The sequence below is a fragment of the Lagopus leucura genome, unplaced genomic scaffold (assembly GCF_019238085.1).
Source record: "Lagopus leucura isolate 7727_CA_CO unplaced genomic scaffold, USGS_WTPT01 Super-Scaffold_100157, whole genome shotgun sequence".
Classification (NCBI taxonomy): Eukaryota; Metazoa; Chordata; class Aves; order Galliformes; family Phasianidae; genus Lagopus; species Lagopus leucura.
Genome location: NW_024962334.1, coordinates 37686494 through 37710940, shown reverse-complemented (window position 1 = coordinate 37710940; position 24447 = coordinate 37686494). Strand labels below are relative to the sequence as shown.

General features: G+C 37.3%; 1 protein-coding gene across 15 annotated transcripts in view; it reads left to right on the top strand.

The window, feature by feature from the left end:
• PARD3 (par-3 family cell polarity regulator) overlaps positions 1-24447 on the top strand; it is a 425937-nt gene that overhangs the window by 233607 nt on the left and 167883 nt on the right. For all 15 annotated transcript variants that reach the window (XM_042889264.1, XM_042889270.1, XM_042889262.1 and 12 more), the window contains 3 exons: positions 2305-2343; positions 13866-14054; positions 14522-14692. In XM_042889264.1, the coding sequence (XP_042745198.1) occupies positions 2305-2343; positions 13866-14054; positions 14522-14692 (399 nt within the window). The remainder of the gene's footprint in view (positions 1-2304; positions 2344-13865; positions 14055-14521; positions 14693-24447) is intronic.

Here is a 24447-nt window from a genome sequence, read left to right as displayed (position 1 = left end):
GGTCAGATCTGACCTGCTGTACATTTCTGCAACTCCAGTTGAACAAATTGCACTGTGAGGATCTGACAGTATATGGGTGTGATGATCCTCTGTTGCATAAAGATGTGTTTGTTTGCATTTTGACTTGAAGAAATGTTAGGTATGCTCTGCTGACAGCCGTCAACGAGCATAAGCAGAATTGCTGGGGAAGGTGTTGAACTAAAACCCATCATAAGGGCTGTTCTTTCTTCTCTGGTAAGAAATAACCTTAAAAGAAAAACATCTTTTTAGACAGCTCCTCTCATTGACTTTTACTAGCTTTATGTAGAAGATGAAAGAAAATTAATATTGGATGAGGGAGGGGATCTGAAAGCATGTTGGTTCATCCTTTTGCCATACAAACCTTCTTTGTCTTTCCATCCTTCCCCTATTTCTGTCACATTTTCTACATTTGTATGCATTAGATTTTGCCTTAATGAGATATGTCTCAGAAACTGTAAGCATAAAATCATGTTATTTAATATTATCCATCCTATAAAGTGCTGGACTTGCTGTTCATTGCTGAGCAGCACTCTGTTAAAACCATTTTATATTTGCCAACATTTGTACAGATAGTAATCCCAATAAAAGGGGTGTTTAAATTTTATGTTTTGGGCTATGGCTACATGAACGACTTTCAAAAAGTTATTTATCCTTGGGTTTCTTTGTAAGTTAAATGAAGATAATAAACTTTCAGGAGAGTTGTGAGTTTAATGTCTGTGATGCACGTTGCCATTATTGTCTGGAAGGAAACTACAAAAATGTGTAGTTATATATAAAACTTAAAGGAATGTTAAACTGAGCCCATTGAGGTTAGTATGGGATTTTGTGTTGTCACATTAAGAGCTGTGAGTGTGATGGAGAACCACTATTCAGTGTAGCAGCTTCTATAATACAGATAATGGTAAAAGTGATTAAAATGTGGCCACAGTGTGTAAAATCAGATTCCACTGGATTCCACTCCCAACAGTGAGATCTCGAAAACCAGTTATGCTTCTTCAGAATACCAGGCATTTTATTACTTTCAGTGTTACTTAACGCCAAATACCTGATATCTTAGTGTTTGACCACATCACCGTGAGATTTTCTCATAAAAATCTCATCCTCTTGCCCCCTTTCATTATGAAAGGGGTGAGGAGTACTGTAATTAAGTTAAACTCACTAGACTGTCATCATTTTCACAAACCTGAAGTTAACTTCCTGTGACATATTTTTGTAGAGCTTGCTACTGTTGAATCCATTGAGGTATTGGTTTGGGTTACTCAGCTTTTGAGCTAAAAAAATTCTCAATGTTAGCAAAGAGAGATGGGCCTGCAGTTAGTCTCCCTTATCCTACAACCTTAACGTGTCCATTGCTACTTGTAGGTCCTTTATGTGTTCCTAGCATTTGCCTCCTTCATCTTTTGTTTTATTGGTTGTTGACTATAGATTAAAGCTAACTGAATGTTTGCATTAACATTTTACCACTACATTTTCTTGTGTTTAAAAATTTCAATCCTCTGCAAGACTCCAAAACAAAAAAATCCAAAAAATTCTTGGTTTTCATTATGGAAGAATATCTGGTTAGCCTGAAAGCGATCATCCAGCCAGCAGCAAGATGATCCCTGAGTGTTTAAAGGGATTTTCATATGGGTGTGCATGGCCTTGGAAGAGCAGTATTCCTTATGTGTGCTTCCAGAATTTTTGAGGAATGCAGAATGGTTTCTCAATGATGTATGTTTGCCTCATATGCCCTAAGACGTAAATGCAGAGTACAGGAGGGCTCCACCTATGCTATGCTAAAAGCACCCTCCTATCTTTGGATACGCAGTGTGGTTATTCTGTTTCTGTTATTCAAACTTATGGCAAAGGGAAATCCCTTACTGAAATGTGAATGGATGTTTTTTAAAACAGATATTTAATTAAAATATTTGGAAGGCTTCATCTGGATTGCTGAGGTCATTCTTTGAAGCCCTCAGAGTAGAAGAGAAATGCCAGGGAGAACATCCAAGACATTCCACTAGCCAGACAATGGTGCAAGCAGTTGGGATCCTTCCTTAGCCAGATAGCCACCTTCTTCATAACCAGATTAAGCCAGGTGCGCTGGCCTCAGATTGCTGCATGTTATTTTTGTTCACTTCTCATTTAGTGCTAATTTAGAAGAAAATTGAATCAGCGTGATGAATGCCCTTCATTTTTCTCTTACCACTTCATGTCAGAATTAGACCTCTTTGCTTATCCCCCTACTAATAGATAGTTTATGTTGTATATAGCTGTGTTCTTATTTATTTTTTTTACTTCCTTTAGAATGCAGAACAAAGCCAGTCACAAATTCCAAAGGAAACGGTAAGAGCTTTGTCTTTTCCATACTGGAAGACTCACAAATGTTTTTAAACTGATATGGCACTTCTCCATCAAAGTTTCACAAATCCTCCTTTCACATTATATACTGTAGATGGCTCTCTCTAGCTTTACATTTTAAATGCATTTTTAATGTAATTTCAGATACTGTTTGAATATCGTGTAGAATTCAATTATTAGGTATGTTCAAACACTACTTGAAATTACATCTTTTTATATACAAAGACCTATAGTTGAAATGGTAATAGTAACCTCTTAGTTTGTGTTACTTTTGGAAACTTAATTGTTTAAAAAATGATTATATGACCAAAACTTGAGATACAAAATCACAGCAATTAAGCACTTTCAATGTAAGTCTGAATTGACCTTCACACCAAACTCGGATTTCTTAGTTATTTCAAAGAAATTATAGGGAAGTAGTATCAAGTGTAACCCTTTGAAGATTGTAATAGGTTGCATATATTGTGTCAGTGAGGCTGTGTACTGATTATATACCTCTTTAGTCAGTGGGACAGACTCAGTTTTAGTACAGATTATAGTACCATGCAAAACTGTTTACTAAAATAAAAGACTTTATGAAATATTACCATAGTATATTACAAGAAATGTACCTTAAATGTATGCCACATCTGAGTTGAAAATGCATTTCAAGAAGCTCCATTCAATTAGGTACCTATTTGAAAATTAAATATTAAATTAGGTTATAGAGAAATTACATGAGTTCGTGCTGAGATTTGAAATTAGTTAGAAAAGCTTCTGAAAAACAGTAAAAGCAACTCTAGATGAATTGGAATGCCTTGCCAGTGATGGTGAGATAGTATCTGAGATTAAATCAAGTTTAGGAGAAGAGATTTAACAGTCATCACAGTTTCGAGTGTATACAGGTTGGCATTATCAGTGTTTTAGTCCAATGCAATGTAACTGGCAAAATGAGGTTTGGGTTGAAGGCAGCTTTTATTCTCCACCTTATGTTTTTCTTACACATCCTCTAGTCTGAAACTCATCTGCATAAGGGCTTTGCACGACTGTAGGTATATCATTGTGTCTGACGTGCCTCACAGTATCTTCTCAGCACATCTTTACAATGCATGTGTGTTTCTTATCTTCTTAGTTTCTTAACGTGTACTGCTGATATGTGAGGAGATCAAAGATCAAAGCCCTGGATAGCATTTCTGCCTGTAATTGAATACAATTGAAAACAATTTGTGGGTGCGGCCTTATAAAAGTGTCCTCCTTTTAGGGGTTACATTGAAATTCTGCCACAAAATCTCACTAAGATTAGGCAGATTGCCTATTGGGTATTTATATAAAGTAATTGCTTATCTGTTGCAAACGTAATGTTTTGTAACAAATTCTATGGTGAAATCCTTTCTCTGCCGTTTTCTGTTCCAACTTCTCTGCCTCTTCTAAGACAAGTCCAAAGGAAGAAAGGCACTCTCATTTCTCATCCATAGGTGTGAGCCACACGTTTCTCATTAAGAAGGAGATAATGCGGGAGCATCAGGGAGCATATGAGTAGCTAGGGATTGCTGAGAAACTGTGCTTGAATCAGCCAGAAAGCCCAAACAAGCCTTAGAAATAAGGAAGTGAATTGGGAAACATGCAGAGACATACAGTGAAGGAATGAAGTGAGAAAGATGGTCAATACAAAAATATTTTTTTGCATAATGTTTTGTTTTCTTTCATTACGGAGTGAGATCTTTCTTTTAATTGAAAGCTAAAAGCAATAGTGACCAACAGTAGGAACAGTAAATATCTTAAAATTTCCCCCTTCTGGGTGAAAATAAAAACATAGACTAAATGTGAAAGGTGTCAGTCAGTGTTTAAAATGCTTTTGCTCTTACCTCCTCCCTTTCAATCTTTACTTTGGATAGGTGTAATACAGCCTTTCTGCAGAAATGAATTCCCTCAGCTGCACATTAATAATGCAGTCACACACTTGTTTTCTTTTATAATTTATTTTTAGTTTTAAAAGTGCTTTTCATTATTTTCCTCCGGTCTGCCTCTATCTCTGTTTATTCATCCTCTGTCTAATTTTCAAGTCTTTGAGATTTCTATCTTGCAATTTCTGTTTCTGTGCATGCTCTGATCTTTGTGCTGTTAGTTGTGAGGTTTTAGACTCCAAGAGTCAAGGACTTGATTTAGTAGAAAGCAAAGCTAAATAAAAGGAAAACAAAGGATAGAAAAGTGTGATGAAAGCAGTGAAGCTATTAGAAATGAGAGAAGTGAAGTACAAAAATCTGCTTCTAATTTAAAGGGAAAATGGCTGTAGGGTTGGTTTTTTAATGGTTGTATGTCTTTGTAGAGAAATAGAAGAAAAATGCAACTTTGAAAATAAAGATGAAAAAAAACAAAACCTGAAAATGGAAAGCTTGAAATAAAATTTATATATAGATACAAGAATATGAAGCCTAATTTATCAGTATGTTATTAACACCGAGGGGTTGCATTCATGAAACTGCTCATTTGAAATAATTTATACTAATATTGTGGCACTTGAACGCAGTACTAAAAATCTTTATGCATATAGTAGAAGAAAACCTTGACAATTGGTCTCCTTCTTAATTTATACGTAGCCTGGAATCATTCAGTGTCTTATTACTTACTTAACTGCCCTTCCAAGAAAGCATATAATTTTATATTTTGTGCACCTTCACAGAATACACATTCTTCTGTTCTCATTGATGAACTTCCATAACTGGGGGGGTTGTTTAACGTGCTAAGCTCAGAGAATCCAAGCTTTGCTCTTCAGTTAGCCATAAATAAAATAAATAAATTCAGATTGTTAATGAATCTTCAGCTCTGTCCAGTAAGTGTGCCCTAGTGAAAACTGGACAGATGTTTTTATTTTCTCTTTGCAGATGAATGGAACAGGGATTTGGTTTAGTCCTGGTGCAGATCTCAAAGCCCTGCTTTGCCCAGGCACTAGTTATAACCCTTGGTATAGCTGATGACAAAATAGAACAGATGCACCTATTTCTGAACATGGTGATTATTTGGAATGTAGGAGAATGACCGTAATATGAAAACCAGTAATTCATCATTATTACATTTCTGTTTCCAAGCATAATTATCTTAATCTTGTTACAGAGCATTCAAATGAACTGTTAATTATGCTATGTAAAACATCTGCCAATTAATTTTTCCCCCATACTCTTTGAAAGTCAATAGTGTTTCAGTAATATTTTGCTTTTACAATTGGCATTCACTGTTTGTTTTCTGAATTCAAACCGGCAAGTTAACTTTCATGTAAGCATAGTTCTAGAGAAATAATAATTACCGTATATGTGTATAAGTATTTTCTACAGGACATTGTCTGTAACTAAAGAAATCCAAAATTAGGACTCAGACTCCATTTCATGATCGCTGCACACAGCAGTATGGGAAGGCTTCAATTTCCACTGCTGCAATAGGTGATCCAACCTTCTAAAAATTGAGCCAAGATTTCACATTCAGTCAGACCAGCCCACACTACTGGCAGTGCTGATATCGTTAGATACAAAATGATTTGATCAAATGTAAAAGTGATGCTGCTGTTACTTTCACGATGTTTAGGAATCCTACGCATAACTGATGCTGGTTGTTTTTATATCTTTTTTATTGCAATGCTGTGAGACCGAAGGGGGATTACAATGCAATACGGTGTGCTATTTTGAACGGTTTCAGGTTCTGTTTTTCATAAAGTTGTAAGATAAGAAGCAGATGAAATGGAAGAAACGAATGTGTAATCTCCTGCAGGATAATGTGTTTAGAGTAGGAGGTACTCTATGATTTAGTAGCTTGTTCTAGGGGCATTAATGAACAGAATGGAGACATAACTTGTGAATAATTAATATAATAATTGAGTGACTGTGCATGTGAATGCTCTTTGAATAGTTTGAATTCCCAGAATGATCAAGGGTGACCAACCAGCACTTCTGTGTTATGCTGTTCTTGAGTCTGACCCTGCATCTCGTAGCTTTGTCTCTGTTGTCCCCACAAGACTTAGCTGGGCTGTAGTGTGACTGTGGTACAGAGTAAGAAGCACCCACACAGACTCACTTCCTTCTGAGAGAGCTGGGAGTGCAGTGCAGCTGGAGTCAGTATCTCAAAGTTTAGATTTAGAAAACTTCCTGGGCAGTTTCATGCCAGTTTCTTGCAAGCCAAAGCATCCCTTCCACCAAGGTTCTATACCAGGTTTCCTCAGAGAAGCTTGTAGAATCACCCTGAAGCCCCATTATGTGCCTGTTATTATTCACCATGATTGTGCTGTTTCCTACATGCCAGCCTCAGTTATTTTGGATAATAAGAAGCTGACTGTATAAGGTATTTACAATTCAGACAGGAGATATAGGATTGGGACTGAAAGGGGCCCTGAGGTCCTTTGGTTGGTCATTTGCTAACACAGGCATGGTTTCTTCATGGGTTCTTCCAAACACTTGGCTTAACTTGGGTGAGTACACAGTTCATGTCATTACTTAAACTTTCTCTGAAAACTCACTGGTTATGTACAAAGCTTACTTTACTGCACTGTTGCCTTTAGATGCTTGGTGTTAATTCTTTCTTGCTATGAAATCCTGGGAAAAACAGTGAGATGAACTGTTTTGCCACGGTTGCCTGAAAGCCTCTAGCAGAAGTAGGCATGAGACGTGGGGCACTCTCAGTGCCCCGTATGAGTGCCTTGTCCTCAACTTCTGCAAAGCTGTTGTGTTGCTTTCAACTTTGTTATTCTGTCTGGCTTTCCCAGACACTCTATCTGTTTCTTTAGTCTTTCAGGTCTTACACAGCCAGTGTAGAAGAGAAGCATAAAGATTTTTAGGGAGCTGTGTCATTAGTGTGTTGTGCATTGAAGTTTTTCTGGGACAAGGCATAGTACAGAGAGCTGTAGATTTATAGACTTCTTTGGCAAAGCAGACACCTGCTGTGTGTCTAATCCCTTGGTTTTCCTTTCTCCAGGAAAAGCATCTGTAAAAAAAAAAATAATAATGAAAAAAAAGAGGTTATCATTACAATTGCGTATTTGTCTCAGAGCATACAGTTGGAGCATAAAGTTTGAGTAGAAGCAATTTGGAGTGGGTTATTTTGATCTTAAATGATAGATGATAGTCATTATGGTAAATGTAATGTATAATGAATGAAATATTTTTAGTGGTGCGATCAGTTGATTTCAAACATAGAATTTTGTCTGCTTAAAACAGTTCCTACAACACCCCAGATCACAGTGTTAGCATTAGGAAGAATAATGTTAGTGTAGACAAGCAATGGTGTTTTTATATAGATAAATAACAACATGTGGATATACTTAAACATGGGCTTTTGCAAAGCTTTGATTTTCACGCTAAATGAAAATCACATGCTAGAATTTTTTGTGCTTCGGAAAAAAATTAATTTTTTTCCTAAACCATTTTTTAATCCATCAAAAGCATTAAACTGCAGACATTTTTAGAATATGGAACATGTTTCTGATACTAAATTAAATCCTTAAAATGGACATAACTGGAAATATAACAAGCCTGTTTTGCAGTATTTTCATGAGCTAGCATTTCTGTGCGTAAGGGCGTACCAAAGTTAATCCACATATAATACGCAAAAATATTTTTCTTGATAGGATTAACATTAAAGCAGACCATATTTCCCTTAAAATCTTACAATTCAAATATAGTTTTTGATATTTAGCAGCTGCTGTTTGATTTGAACAAGAGTGCAGTATTTGCCAGATGTGACATATTAACTTAGCTAATATGAATAATGAGTCTCAGTGTATACATGCAAATAAGATTCATTAGTGTTTATCTAACATATGGGAGATATTAAAATACTTAACCTAGGAAGAATTAGAAAAAGAAAGCAAGAGCAAGAATTTTAGTTGATTATTTGGCTTATGCTGTATTATCTTTTCATAATCTAGGTAAGTAGATGCTTTGGACTCTTACAAGCTGTAATACAGGACATGGTTGTTTGATTTAAAATAATAAAAGGAAGGAAAAAGATCCTGTAGCATTTCAGGGTGAAACTTGGATGGAAGCATGGAATGCACATGTTGCTCTCCGATCAGGAGGAATGCGTTTCTCTGCTGGAGGTGCAGTTTGAAATCGAAATAATCTGCTGTTATATGTGTCTGTGGTGCCTAACCATGCCAGGGTGTATCAGCTCTCAGTTATTCCTCCTCCAGAGGGGCCTCAACTGAAGGCAGAGAGGTGTGTTCAGGGCCACCTACGCTGCTCTGTTTTTGGTACCTCTAGCAGTAATACATCTGTATTTTTAAAACGACCAAACATTGCCCCCCACAAAATAGCTGCTGATCAATGGAGCTGCTGTTTTGGTTCCTTAGGGCTGCTCGATATAAATGTTGGATGTTTGTATATGTGATAACATATGATAAAGGTGAGTTTCATCATGTTTTGGTATATTTCAGTTCAGAAGGTTACCTGATGTGGCAGCAATGTCACCTACTTAACTTGAAAGACAAAACAATTAGAGCTATCTCTAAGGTCAAGAACATCTGTGTAATACCTAATAGACATCTTTCTCCCGCAAGTACAATGTTAATTTCAAAATAAGAATTTTGTTCTGTTCTAATAGTACTGAGACAAATTTTACTGACATACCCTAATTGTATCCTAACATACAGGATTTATGATTTCTCATTTTCACTGGTACTCTTTTAGAAAGGAATAAACAATGAATGCTGTATTAAGATCCTCTAAAGATTTTAAATATCCAGGAAAAGGCTGTGACTTTAGTCTGGCTGCCCATTATTGGAACCAAATGAATACATCTGTGATTTTGTATATTCCATTCCTTTTATAACATACAATTCTTAGACATGGTGAGCTCTTGGAGGTCCATGAAAATTCAAACTTCAAATAAAAAAAGAATGACACGTTTGTGAGGTGGATAGGATAACAAAATAAAAATTAAGCAGAGGCTTAGGGCTGCACTGTGACGAGACTGGGCACAGAAGGATTTAGGGGCAGGCAAAATGGATAATACTGATGGGGTCATTAGAGTTATTTAGTGGGGTTTGTGCTCTAGTTACTTAATTTATCACATCAATATAATCATCACATAAGAAAGAATGTGTTTGCTGTTGTACAGCCATGTAGGTGTTTATACAGGAGCCCTGCAAATGTTCCCACTTCTGTTGTATACATAACTCTGAAAGATAGTTACCCTCTAAGTGTGGGATTCAGCTCTGTTACTGGCTTCTGGGAGTGAAAACAGCAGTGCGCTGTTTTTTGCTCACAGTCCCATGATTGACTTCTTTCTTTTCTCTCTACGTAATCACAAAGTAACTTGCAGACAAGTTTCAGTGGCTCAGTAGCTGCTGAGAAGTCTGCATGTCTAAGCTTGCAAGAGAATGAACTTCTCAGTAGAGAATGCAGCCGGATTTGTAGCTGCAGCGAGCCACTTTGAAAACCTGTCCCAGCTTGATTGAAAATTGCTTCCCCCGTTAGGTGGGAGGAGGCTTTTCTTTTTTGTTAGCTTTCTTTTTTCACCCATCTCATGCTGTTTATTCACCAGCTGAACCCTGATGAGATTTTATAAAGGGAAGAAGTCCCAAGCACAAAATTTCTTTGTAGCTTTTAAAACATAAATGGACAGTAGTAGATGCTGTTACTAACAAGATGCAATAAGCGTATTACGCTGTTACTGTCAAAGTCCATTTTTATGTTATTTATAAAATAATATCAGATTTTATAATGTGATCAGAAACTGATTTTATATGGAAGGGTAATATATTTTCCCTCCCTTTATCTTTCTTTAATCTCTGCATATCTCAAACATCGCCATCATTTTGTTCTAGTCAGTAAGTTTATCTTTAAATTTATGTTATATTTACATTGCATTTAAAAAGTGAAAAATGTATCTTCAATGTCATTTAGCATAAATTGATGCTAAGTATGAATTTGAAGCGAAAAAAAAAAGGTACCTATATAAATTATCACCAATCGAATTTTTATTACAAATTACATACTTGAGCAGCTTCATTCATCCCGCTGAAGTCATTTCAGATGACCTTTTCCTCAGCAGACTCTGTCTGAACAGAATATTGTTCTGCTGTTAATTGTTTTGGATGTAGTGTCTGAAAAATCTCAAGGGAGTTGAGTTTTGTGCTGAAGGTTCATAGTACATAATTTTTCTTGCATGTTTACTTCTGGTCTGTCAAGGTATATGAAGCAATAAATTTCTCCCACAGATCGACTAATCATGAAAATAGTGTTGAGGTGTTTGATTGACACAGTTAAGATGTTAATTTAGAGTATATCAAGATCAAATGGAAGTTATTGCAATTAGGAAGTGATTGTGTTCTCAGTGTAAATTTTTAAATGATGCATTTTAGATTTCTGTGCATTTTTATTCTGTTTCATGGATGTATTGGAGAATTTCTGTGGTTTATTGCATTTATATTCTTATCATGCAGTACAATTTTGATGTAAATTTTTCCTTATGGAGGTAGATATTTAATTACTGGGGAGAATCAGCGCCTATTTAGTATTTCTGTAATGTAAAGCACTTCGGTTAAAAAGGATTCGGTCAATCTTAATGTATTTGTATATTTATTCATTTATTTATATATTTATCAAGACTTTTGGTTCAAAATATCAGTGTCAGGCTGAAATCTCATTGCTCATTTCTCAGAAAATGCCTCCCTTTGTTCACACCTCAAGTTTTCTGACAAATATGTAGTCCTTTCCCGTGCTTTGCATGAAATACAGTTTGTGTTCAATGTATGACATACAGGTGGACCTTCTTTGGTACTGTGATGTGGCACAAATGCTGTGAGTCTGTACTTTACTGTCCATAGTTCTTGGATCCTAAAGGTTCACTTTTCAAATGCCATATTTTTCTCCAGTGTGCTTCTAGCAGAAGTGGTGGGGCATCTGCACACTCAGGCTCTGCAGCTCTGTGTTGGCACTGGATTGTTTCCTTGTTTAAGTTCTGTAGAAAATAGACAATGGAAGAACCACATTATGAGCAGGACTGAGCTGACAGAGCAGCTCTTTGGGTTCAGTGAGGAGAAGGACCGAGGCCATTAGTCCATTCAATAGAGACACTGATGGAGGTGCTCCAGTGGGCCCATGGACGTGAGGAAGTGTACCTGACAGAGTGTGAGGAGAAGCAGTTCAGTGGCCTACACTGCAAAGTGGCTGAAATGCTTGTGTACTTTTTAGAGCATTAGAAAACATTGAGGAAGGGAGAATTGATTGTAAACTTACAATAACAGTTGTGAAGAATAATCTAGTGAGCTTGTGTGGTTTGGAGTACCCATGCATCCTGGCTTTATCTCCCTTTCGGCTCCGTAGCTTTTTGTCCTGCTATTGTTTGTTAATGAAAATGAAAGCAATCAGTGTTACAAAAAAATCCGAAGTAGTATGTTTCTGTCTCAGATTGCTTTATTCTGCAGCTATCTGACAAGAAGTGCATCTCAACTGTATCTTGCAGCTAGTGCTTTTGTGATTCAAACAGGAAAATTAGGGTTGCAGTTGTGCCAAAACCTGAAGATTGTGTTTTAAATCCAATATTTTTTCCATGCACACAGAAGATATTTCCACTCCTGACTGCAAGCACAGATAATGCTCATTTGCACAGCCAAGAGATATGTTTGGATAATGGGATTCATCAACAAGCTGATCTGGTACTTGGAGAGGGGGATATTAAGATTGTATTATGCTTTGTTATAACCAAGAGATGGTTACATGTGTGTGTGCAGTGCAGTGAAAAGAGCTGGTGAACACATTAAGGCTCATGCTTTTAACCAAATGGGAAAAGACAGAGCTCCTGTTTTCCTTCCCCTGGATGTTCCAGTGCTCTCAACAATCTGACTGAAGAGGGTCGGCCTCTTCTCTCGTGTCATTAGTGATAGGACCAGAGGGAATGGTTTCAAGCTACGGCAGGGGAGATTCAGGCTGGACATTAGGAAGTATTACTTGTCAGAAAGGGTGGTCAGGCACTGGAATGGACTGCCCAGGGAGGTGGTGGAATCACCGACCCTGGGGGTGTTCAAGGAAAGACTGGATGTTGTGTTGAGGGACATGGTTTAGTAGGAGCTATTGGGAATAGGTGAACTGTTGGACTGGATGATCTTTTAGGTCTTTTCCAACCTTGGTGATTCTATGATTCTATGATTCTATGACTTCCTTCCCATATGACATTTTTGCATTGCATTTCTAGGTCAGTGGTGACAAAACTAGCATGTTTTGCCCAAACTGATAATCGCAGTCTGCTGTACTCGACATGGCTTTCACATCCATCTCTGCAGTAGTCTGTGTTTGGATTTCAGAAAAGCCTGTCAGCTTTGCATTTCCTCAGATCTTAGAGACAGGGATGGCTCAGCAAGCAAAAGTTAACTTGTGGTGCATCTTGTCCTGCTTCAATTGTCTGAGGGTAGAAAGAAATAGGAGCGAGTTTTGCAAAGAGATGAGAGCAACATGGGAAAAATGGGTGTAAAATCAGAGTGAAAAAGAGAGGTGATTTTAGTAAATCTTTTTTGCCAAGATTATGAAAATATTGGGCAGAGACAAACTACTGACTACTGGACATTGTGGTGGACATTCTCTTACTGTTGCTTCTTCATGTGGGTGATAAATGAACAGTGCACTTTGGTCTCTCCATCATCTGTTGAGTACCTGTTGAGTACCATGTCCACACCTGCTGCCCCCACACGTGCCACTGCTCTTTTGGAGTTTGCCAGGGACCCTGCTCCAACCTGTCTCCAAGGCATTTGCTGGGCCACCAGTTCAGCAGGAGATGAAGCGAAAGGGCACTCACCTTCCCTTCATGGCTTTTGGTGGTATTGGAGTGCCCTGACAGCTCCTTGCCAGGGGCACTGGCTGGACTGTGATTATAATTCCAGGTGTTCAAAATCTGGGATTGTCCTAGTGAAGCTAAAACAGTGTGGAGAGCAGTAAAGAACTGAAGATGTGAGTAGGATGACAGAGGAAAAGCGAAGAGCCAGAAAAGATGGGAAAATTGGCATGCTAAACAGGATTTGACACTAAGCCTGGCAATAGCAGAGATGTGTCATTCAGATCTCTGCTGTGTGATTTTCTGTTTTTCCTAATACAGCTAGTTTTAAACAAAATGAGGGAACTGAATAATTTTTGAATTTAATTTTCTTGCAAGTAGTTTCTTCCCATGAATCACAAAGATACCACGGATTATGATGATATTTTAAAAATTCTGTAAGTAGTCAAATCACAAAATATTTCAGATATGGCTTTTTTTGGCTAATGAAATAGTTTATGTGTGTTGGCACTAATGACACATTCAGTAATGGCATACTATTCAATTATTTTACTAGACAGAGAAGCACTTAGACACAAACATAAGATATTTCTGATTCCAGGCATCAGCTGGAGGTGATTGAGAATACACTATTTGTTAATGTTTCTTCAAATAATTACTGTGGAAAATATTGTGTCATTGCAGTTGAAAGCATTTTTTTAAATGCTAATAGCTGTGGAAGGAAGAGAATTCCTGAGGAGAAATGCTCTTCTGTAATCCCATGTTAATCTTCCTGACAGAAAGCAGAAGAAGAAGAGCTTGTTCTCACACCTGATGGCACCAGGGAATTCCTGACATTTGAAGTTCCACTTAATGACTCTGGATCAGCTGGACTTGGTGTGAGTGTCAAAGGGAATCGGTCAAAAGAAAATCATGCCGATTTAGGAATCTTTGTCAAGTCCATCATTAATGGTGGAGCAGCATCCAAGGTAAGAAGGAACATCTCTGTGCTTTGTCTTCCTCTGTTTTCCATTATTATGCTGTTTTGAAAACAACCACATGTACAGAAATGAGATTGCTCTTTAACTAACATTTTTTAATTGTGCCATTGGAGGTAACATTTCAATTTCTACAAAACGTCTTGTTTAGTACTGGATGATTTTAACAGCTTTTAAAGATTCCAGGTAGGACACAAGCGTCTCTGGTGCAGTTCAGTTAGAATGCTATTTACTCAAACAGATTATGGTAATGGCTTGAGTGCAAATCAGTGAATGGTTGGAATAGACATTTCCTATGACAACTGCAATAGAAGCTGTAACATGAGTGTCCTCTTGGCTATAAAGTGTTAGGTCTTAGTATAGTTGTTTGATTCTTTTTCATTTTTTCCCCTCTCTCCATCAGACTACACTTCTGCATAGCATATTTTGTGTGACTGACGATAACTTTTCCCTTCCAGGATGGCAGGCTTCGAGTGAACGATCAACTAATAGCAGTAAATGGAGAATCATTACTAGGCAAAACAAATCAAGATGCTATGGAAACTTTAAGAAGATCCATGTCCACTGAAGGAAACAAACGAGGAATGATTCAGCTTATTGTGGCAAGGCGAATAAGTAAATGCAATGAGGTAATATGCTTCTGATATTGGGGTTGGGATTTTTAACTTCTTCTAAGTTATTTCTCTTTATAGGAGATGTTCTGTTTCTTCTGAGACTAGGAAAATAATATTTGAGGAGCTAAAGAAAGAGAGAATTACAAAATGATCTGAATTTCAGTGTTAGACATGTTAACCTTATTACCAGATCAATAAAGTTTTTCTTTTGAGTATTTTCATCAATGGATAACAGGAAACACTGAATAAAACTATATTGATTTTGTAATTGGATCCCACTGCTTATGTGATTTTTGTTCTTTGAAGGTTTTAATGCAGGTCTATTGAATCTTTAATTTATAGACTTAGTGTCAATTGACTTGCTTCTTTGTCACTTTGAATTTTTTTAAATGAAAAGTAAAGCTTATATATCTCATTAGTTCATTTTATCTAAGCAATTAGAAGTTCCCTTTAAAGATTCTTCAAAATTGGATGCAAATAATTCTGTTATTTTCAATATGTTGTATCTTCACCTGCATTGCAGGGAAGTACTAGACACTGAAGTCAGGGCTCAGCGGTGATTCTTTTTCTGATATTCTTTACAGCTTTGGTCTTCTCCAGTGCTGTGTTTATGTGTTGATGTTTTCAAATGTTTTTGTGATTTGTGTAAGTTTTACCTTCTAGATTAATGTAAACAATGTTATCTATTAGAAATATGTAGACATATGATACTGAGAAAGGCTGCAGATGCTGTGTAGGACTGAGCTAGACTTAAAAATGGTTTTGATGCGTTAGAGAAATGTTACTGAGTGAAATAAGATGCAGCTGAATGGCAGATCAGGGAGACATCTGTTCTTAAGGCATCTAAAGTCATTCATTCACTCTTTCTAACACCAGTATGGTCTTCTCGGAATTTTTCCTTTTCCGTGAGCAAAAGGAAAAGAACAAATTGGTTTAGTGTTGCAGATCCTGCCTAAGGGGAAAGGGCAGGGTTTACTTTTTACTGTGTAAAATCAATCTTTAAAAAAATTCCCATTCATAGCTTCTTAATTGAAAAGCAGCTTTCTTTTTTGAAAAAGACACCGGTTTCTCTAAAAGTATTAAGCTTTTCCTGACTGAGCGCTTATATGTAGCTTTAATACATACACACACACTGCTGGAAAGACAGTTTGGATGCTCACTGGTTTCTCACCTGGTGTCGATAGAATTCTGACCTTTTAATATTTGGTAACGTCCTGTGTTCACAAGAGTTCTGAACCCCAGAGAGTACAGATTCTCTCAGTTGGAGTCTTTCTTATTTCAAGCCAATTTCAGGTGTTTTTTGTATGTTTCTATATGGGAAGAAATATTTTAGTCTATTTCTGTGTTTACATTTTTTCTTCTAGAAAGGGCACGGAAAGCTTTCTTTCTAATTTTAGTTAAAGTCTTCTAGAACAAATGTATCTAGACAGTGTTTATAAACATCGTGGAGCAGCTCCTTAAATCTGGTAGTATTGCTGATCATTCACAATAAAAATAATCTTCTGCCCTACATCTCTTTGATATTTACACAATTTTTTTTTGCAGAAATCATTTGGCAAAAGTGGCATGGCTTACAGTATTTATGCTCTGAATGAAGGAAATGATTTTAGAATCAGATTTGCATATGCTGAGATGGATTTGTATCATGAGGAAGAGTGGGAAACTGTATCTATCTGAGTCTATCTTAGTGGGTTTTGTGCATTTCCTAACATCTTTATAAGATAGCAAGATGAGCCATCATGATTTGGAGAAGTGTTGATGTGCAATTATTGGAACTGTGATCACCTTTATTAAATAATTTCTTGGTAACCATTTATTCTCAGGAATACTTGTCATTCCATTCAGCCAAGGGAAATACGATGTAAATACTATTTGTGTATTTTAATATGATGAAGTCACAAGCTGCATGAACATAAAACTATTTACCTGCTGAGCTGGCACTATTGAAGAATGTTTTCTAAAAGCCTTGCAGGCCCAGACTTCAGTAAAATGCAAAGCAAAGAGAAATTTTTCTCACCATTTGGGAATTAAACCCTAATTCCTTTTTTAGGAATCGAAAGGATTTAAACTTTAGATATTCTTATATAAGATTGATAAACTATGTTAATATTATTTATGTATATGACATGAAGATCACATATGAGCATAATGCTTAGGTAGTTCAGCCCCCAAATAATGCATATGTAGACTGTGGCCCCTGTGGAGCACAGCGTGGCTGAGGCTTGCAGTGATGGTTGTTTTCCCAGGGAGCATCACATATTGGCCATGTCTTTCTAACTTGTGCTTAACTCAGCAGTTTTGATTTCTTAGATGCTCTGGTACATAAGATGTTCTAATAGAATATTCCTGTAACTGCTACCAGATTAGTGTACAGTCTTTGTGAAGATTTTTAATATCAGGAAAAAAAATCCGAAAAACATGGCATCTGTCCAGAGGCAGATTCAAGAGCTTGCAGGTTAGGAGGAGAAGTATCACACAGGCGGATCCTGTCACACATTTCATTAGCTTGTTCTTCAGAAAAGGGTTTTCACTTTCTTTTCTCAAAGACAAAGGGAAATCTTCACATTTACACAACTCTTTATTTTACCTGGTATTTCATGTGGGTATGCCTCACTTTTTGGTCTCCCAAAGTGTCACCCCAAAATAACAATAATAAAGATCCTGTTCAATTGATTCCTTTCCTGTGTTGATTCAGGATTGTATGTGCCCATGTGACTGACAAAAATAAATAGCTTACACTCTCGTTAGTCTTGCAGAACCACAGTTAAGTGGAACAGAGCCCGATTATATTCCCTTTAGTGCTTTGTCAACAGAATTGTTTATTCCATTCCATTCCGGTGACATGGTCAGTGCCGCACCGCAGCCCAAGGTCAGGCCTCTGCCTCCTGGAATTCTTTGTTTTGCATTTGCAAAATGAACTCATGTTCTTTTGAGAAAGATGGGCAACTCATCTTTTCTCTTGAGTAAGAGAGAGTTTGAATTGGATTTTAAGAAAGCTGTATGAATACTAAGTTCTTTTATTTTTAATGTTCATTTTTCATAATCAGCCCTAAGCATTGTGAGGAGGTGAGAATTGATTTGATGATTTGACGCTGTAGTTCTGCAGAGCACTGTCCCTTTGTCTTTTTGCTCAGACCAAAAAATTTCATGTGTCCTTGATTCCTTTTGTAGTTGGATTCTTGTCTAGAAAGGAGGATGGCTCAGTCCCTGGGTGCTGGCTGAGAAAGGCAGGGACAACCACCTCCCTTCTGCTGCAGGTGAGCTGCTTATTTTTTGGTCAGAAAGTCTTTAGGCTTCCATACTTAGCTTGAGAAACTGTTTCAGACTGTAGTGCAACTGCCTCTGATACTCCTTGTTCTGTGCCAGCATTATTCTCTTGCAGCTTCACCAGTTCTCGTGCTATAGACTTACGAAGCAATTATTGTAACAATGAAAGCATACATAAACACCCTAACCATATTATCTTGTCTTCAGACAAGTAGTGAGGGGATCATTTACATCATCATCTCTGACATAACTGTAAACTCAAAAGAGACCACAAACTTCCCAGAAGGTAGAAAGCCTTTTTATGCTGTTGTGGTTTTACTGCCTGTCAGAAGGGTTTTATTGACTCACCTGGAGACACAGTCTAACCTATCTAGGTTTTCAAGTGAACTATCTTGTAGTAAATATTGATAAAAGCATGGAGTGAGTGGTAGTTATGAATGAACTCCAAGCTAAGGCTGTGGATTAGAATTTTTCTTGTATGCATTGCATCTACTTAGAGTACAGTAATATAGTTTCCTCTGTAAACTGCCCTGTTATAAAAGTTGCAAAGCTTTATTTATTATTTATTAATATCTCAGCCACTCCAGAACAAATCACATAGTGAGTATGTGATGGATGTTGCTAGATTAGTATAACAAAAACATTTTTCTAACATTTAGCATGGGATTTGGATACAGCCTAGCCCATTGGGATTAGCATTCTGGGTTGACACTTAAACTTTCCTGTATAAGCAGAGATACTATAAGTTAAGTTTCCAAAGTTGTGTGGACAGTGGCAAAAAAAAAAAAAATAAAAAAAAAAAAAGGAAGAATAACAGCAGTGTTGACTTGATAATCACATATGGCCAATATGTAACAGGTCAGTTTTCACAGGATGTAGCCACGCAGCTTTTTGGGTCTTTAACTCATTGTTGATATATTTTTTTTTAATTACTGAGGAGCCTAAGATTTGAGGAGAAACACTTGAGCTCCTCGCAGTGTGTTCAGTTAATTAGTGATATTATGACAATTAGCCTGTATGGGCAAACAGCTGCTGGCTGTATCACCATAATGCGTGTGCAGCGCTTAGGCGTGACTGTCAGCCAGATGAGTGCAGCTGCTGGCAGTATGTGCTGATTCAAGAAAATAAAGGTAATTGTTACTTTCGGAATCCTGATCTCTTCAGTCCTTCAACCTGGACAGCATAGTGGCGCAGATTGCTTAGAGGCACTCTGTTCATGTCACACACAGTCAGCACTTGTGTACCATTAAGAGAGAGTACATCACCATTTTCCTCAAAATGGGAGATTTCAAGGGTTTTTCTTGTCTGTCTCACCTTTTTGACAGAAATAATGTCATGCCAAACCTGCCTGAAAAAAAGATTTGCAAACGATTTGCAGATCTCCAAATTTTTTTCCACATGTCTGTTCATCTTTGCTCCGGTTGCTGAGTTGAAAAAAGAGTGTACCTTGAAGTGGAGAAAGTCATCAATCCAGACCATATAAGGACCTTACCACCTAATCAACTGCTTAAGTAAATTGGCAGATTAGTGCGAGAGACTGTTCAAGTGAGTGGTTTCATTACAAAAAGAAAAACAAAAGAAACAAACAAACATCTATTCTTTCCAGTATAAAATATTCAGCATCATTTTTTCCTTTAATGCATTACTTACTTTGAAATTCATGTGCTTTTTTTGTTTATTTGTTTTTCCTCACTGGATTAGTTTGTGAAGTCATTCTGGACTTCAATTAACTATCAAAAAATCTCTAATATCTTCTTCAAACACTAGTTTCACTGTTTAGCCCCTTATCCAGGTCACTGATAAAGCTGCTCATCAGTTTAAGCTGTTCCCAGACTGGAACCTGGGGGGAATCTACAGCTGACTCTTCTCCATCCTGAAGACTGATTTGTGTTTCCAATCCTTTAGCCAGATTTTGATTCAGCAAATGAAAACCTAGTCCAGTTCTATGAAAAATTACCTTCTTTAAAGCCTTTGATATGAAGCTATGGGAAAAGCTTTTGGAAAATGCTAATGTATTATGTCTGTTTTATTGCCTGAGAGAACTTGGGGAGCTTACTGGCATCTTTGTGCAACTCCAGCATGTCAGTGAGGCAGGATTTCCTCTGACAGACTAGCATTGCCACCTCACAAACTTGTGTCACCCATTCTCAATGATTTTATCTCATTCTCTTTATTGTAGATTCCACCATTTAATCTTGAACACCAGGCTCCTGGGTCAGTAGTTCCCAAGATTGCTTCCAGGTGTATGGGCAACCACCAGTCCTCTGGCACCACAGCCATTCTTAATAGAATGTTGAACATTTTGGCTAGCAGTTATGCAGTTTCACATACGTGTCCCTTCAGGGCTTCTGTGAGAGTGCCATTCAACCTGGATGACTTTCTCACCTACCCATTTGGTCTAATGTTTCCTAGGTGTTTTCTTCTGGTTGACCTTGGTTCTTTGTCTTATTTGCTACAAAGGCTGAGGTCAGGTATAGAAATCTCCCTGGTATATTTGACAATAATGACAGACACAGAAATCACTGAGCTTCCCTACTATGGGTTTATCCCTCAGAGCCTCTTCTGCTCATTTGCTGTTGAGTAGTACCAGTGATCCCCTGGGTACATGCCTGATGTCCCTGGAGAACATTTTATCTTCAGTCTGAGTATCCTATGAAGGGTGCTGCTTAAAATCATTAACCTCTCTCTTAATTTCTTGGGCTGTTTTGGTGGGTTTTTAAAAATTGTGGCACATTATACTTGAGTTTCTAACACAGTGTTTGTTAACAGTCTGTTTAGAGTCTCCTAGTAGTCTTTTTGGTGTGTGAATTGCAGAGAATAATTATTAAAAAAATAGTGAGTGAAATATAAATATGTTTACTTATTTCATCGTGTCACTGTGTCTTCCATTCTGTTGAACCTGTGCCCATTTACTGTGAATTATTTTTGTCTCCCTGTCAGTTGATAAACTCCATGTTGACTCAGGCTCCTCCTCAGTAACTTACCATCTAAATACATTCTGCAAAGCTGTACTTTTAGTTTGATCAGAACAAGAATGCAACACTTCTTAGAAACATTATACTAATTAAATTTAGATTTAATGATTCCTGTTTGTGCATATATGTCAAAACTGACCTCTTACTGGCTATTACCTACATTTTCCCATCTTGCAAAGTTTCTCCATAATGTGGGAACTCAACCATAGCTAATATTGGTTAGTAGTAGTGTAAAATTATCTGTTGAAAAAGAAAATTGAAGCATTTTGGATATCGTATTAGCCACAGTACGCAGATAAGAAAGGAGAAAGAAAGCCTGAAGAATGATTCTGTGTGACAGAAAGAGCTTCAGAATCCTGGATGCAGCATAAATTTTAACAAATTTGTATACTGGCTTCTTAAAACCCATAATGCTTTCATGCCTGTATTTGGATAACTTACTCTCCAAATGAAAGAGTATAATTATTGTTTCTTTTCTTTAAAAAAAAAAAAAAAAAAAAAAAAAAAAAGTTTGTTTATGCTTTGAATATTTTGGCAATGTTCTTGCGTGTAAACTTTTTTTTTTTATATTTATGTGCATAACTTCAGATAGGATGGATGGTGGTGTTTAACTAAAAAGGACTGCATTAGTAGTCCTTTTATCATCTAGATAAGCAGCAGCTGGGCTAGTTAGTACAGATAGTGCTTTAGCTAACAGCTGGTTCTTATCTGAATGACAAAAGGCCAGGGTGAAGACCTTTCCTATTCAAAAAAAAAAAAAAGAAAAAAAGAAGAAAAAGAATGTTATTTCTAGTTTTATTTTAAGAGAATGGAGAGAAAAGGAATACAGGCAATCTGCAGCATGTAAGGTTTTCTTGTATTCTGACTAATGTGATCGTTTATTACAGATAAATGCTAGGACACAGAGGAAAAACTGTAGCCTTGAGTTGAGGAGGCTACGGGGGATCTTATTAGTGTCTGTGAATCCGTGATGGGGGGAGTAAAGTCCCATTTAAGTTCTTCTGTGTAGTACCCAGTGCCAGGATAAAAGACTAAGAGTATAAACTGAAAACTCTTTAAACATATCTTCTATTGCAATAGTAGTCAAACACTGGCAGATGTTGCTCAGAGAGGTGGTGGAGTCTTGGAGGTATTCAGAAACCAGCTGAAAAAGTCCCAGGGCAACCTGCTCTTACTGAGCGTAGCTTATAGCAAGAGGCTGGACTAGATGGTTTCCAGAGGATCTATCCAACCTCAACTACTGCTTGACTCTCAAGTCTTGTACCAAGCAGTACTGCTGCTAGGGTGGCTACTGATAAAACATATTAGGGGTGAGTTGCTGCCTGGCTTATTTCCTAGCTGAGCCTTTAATGAAGGTCAGGCATTTATACTTCTTTGTTTGTATTATCAATTCGTTATCAGTTCAATTAAATTATACTGACTAACACTAGTATCAGCTAAGAAAAAAAGCTGGGATGTTTAGTTCAAGGCCTTTATTAGAATTGCATTAGGAGGAGCAGTTCTTTATTTCAGCTCTAATCTTACTTTGGATTGTTGATCTTTTTGTCTTGCCCACAGCACGGTTTCCAAATTAAATGTGTTTTTTCTTACATAGACGTTCTATTGGCAGTGCAAGGAAAAGATTTTTTTGGTGCATGTCACTTGTGTAATTCCTGTCTGATTTTTGTTTTTTTATGACAGCCACTGGATCTTCTGTAAAATATTTTTGTAGTTGGCTGTCTATACCTTTGTTTGAACACGTCTTTTTATGATGCTGCTTAGAAATGGGAGAAGTTTTCTTCCTGAAAATGGTAAAATACATGATTTACTTCGCATAACACCGCCATTTGATCACAGTGCTCGTCTACTGGTTGTACTTATGCTGTACTTACTCTGTCAAGTTTATATTTCTACATATTTCTCTGATTCTGAGATCTTTTCTTGGGAGTATCTTTCTGAAAATCTCTTTAGACCTTCCTACAAATGAGTCTGAAATTTGATGGATTGTCACATGAAAAACAACATGTGGCTCATGAAACACTGGACGCTTGTTACGTCAATATAGCATGGGCAGAATAAATCCCAAAGCACTTTATATTTTCATACCTTATTTAAAGGCAGTAAAATAAAGGTTAGTTTATCATTTAATGTATTTATTATGCAAATTTAAGCTCTCAAGCAGTAAAATCTCTGTATTTTTCCCCCAATCTGTCAAAATTTAGTGTTCCTACTCTTTTTGAATTTGCCTTAGATTTCTTTACTACAAATATTGTTTAATTCACTTTTCAGTAAAGCTGTCAGTTGTAATCTGCAATTTACAAAAACTAATAAAACAAATCCTCATTTCACGATTTAAACCTTATTGAGTCTAATTCACTTGCACTGCAAGTTTATTATTCTCCTGCAGCTTGACGTGCCTCCAATTGTAATTGTGTTGACCCTCCGATGCAGTAAATCTCCCCAGTGCTTATCAAACGAAGGAAGATAAGTCTACAATTTGGAACTTCATTAAATCTCTCATTTATATTAAACAGATGATGGCTTTGAACAGAAATAATAATTTTTACAGACTCTGCGACCTCCGATTGTGGTCTTGGCAACTCAAGAATGCAGCATTTTGGGAAACTCCAGCCCCTCAGTGTACGTGGCCACACGCCAGCAGCCAAATGTCAAAAATTGTTCGTCCAGCGGGCTGACTTCAAAGCCACTGCCTCAAAGGCTGTTGTTGAGTGCTTTTCAGCCCTGCAAGCAGATTTTTAGAAATCTTTCATGGCATACTTTTCTTAGTCTTCTGGGAAATGTGGGTAGGGTGATTAATAATGGGCAGCTGTTTGAAAGAAAAAAAAAAAAAAGAAAAAGCAGCATAACAAACATGTTTCTTGTTATTAGAATTCAGGAAACGATGAACTACTCCTCTTATGCTCATTTAGAGACCAGTCCAGTGAAATAAGCACTCCCAGCAGCTTTGAAGAGTTTGCTGTGTGCTCAGTATCTTCCGGTCCCTGCACACATAAAATGTATCTGTGGGATTTGTGTAGGCATGTTGTTCTTAGAATTTAACTTTGCACATCAACAGTAAAAGGCACGTTGGTGAAAACAGGTAATGATTGGTTGTGTAAGTTCGTACTGTGCAAAACATATCTGTTTTTTGATTTGTTACTTTTTAATAGAACTATATGTAGTTCGTGGCATTTAGTTGGTTTAATGCTCTCAGTGAAGTTTTTATATAAATCAGCAGAAGGGTGCTAGAGCTCAGGTGAGCTGAGAGCTCTCCAGGCAGGAGGCTGGATGATAAGGGGTCAGGCAATGGAGTGAGTGGCCTCCCATCCCCTCAGCTGGCTTCTGATCACTGACAATCAAGCTGGGCATGTCAGCTGACTGTTGTTTGCTTGCCTTGCTCTGAGGAGCTGTGTTGGCAGTGCCTTGAGCTAATGGACTGTCTAAATCTAGCTAGATGATACCAGATTCTTTTCTTTCTTGCTGCACGTGGGTTCTGCTTCCCACTGAGATATCTGTGACTCTCTGGGGAAAGCATAATTTTTCCTCTTT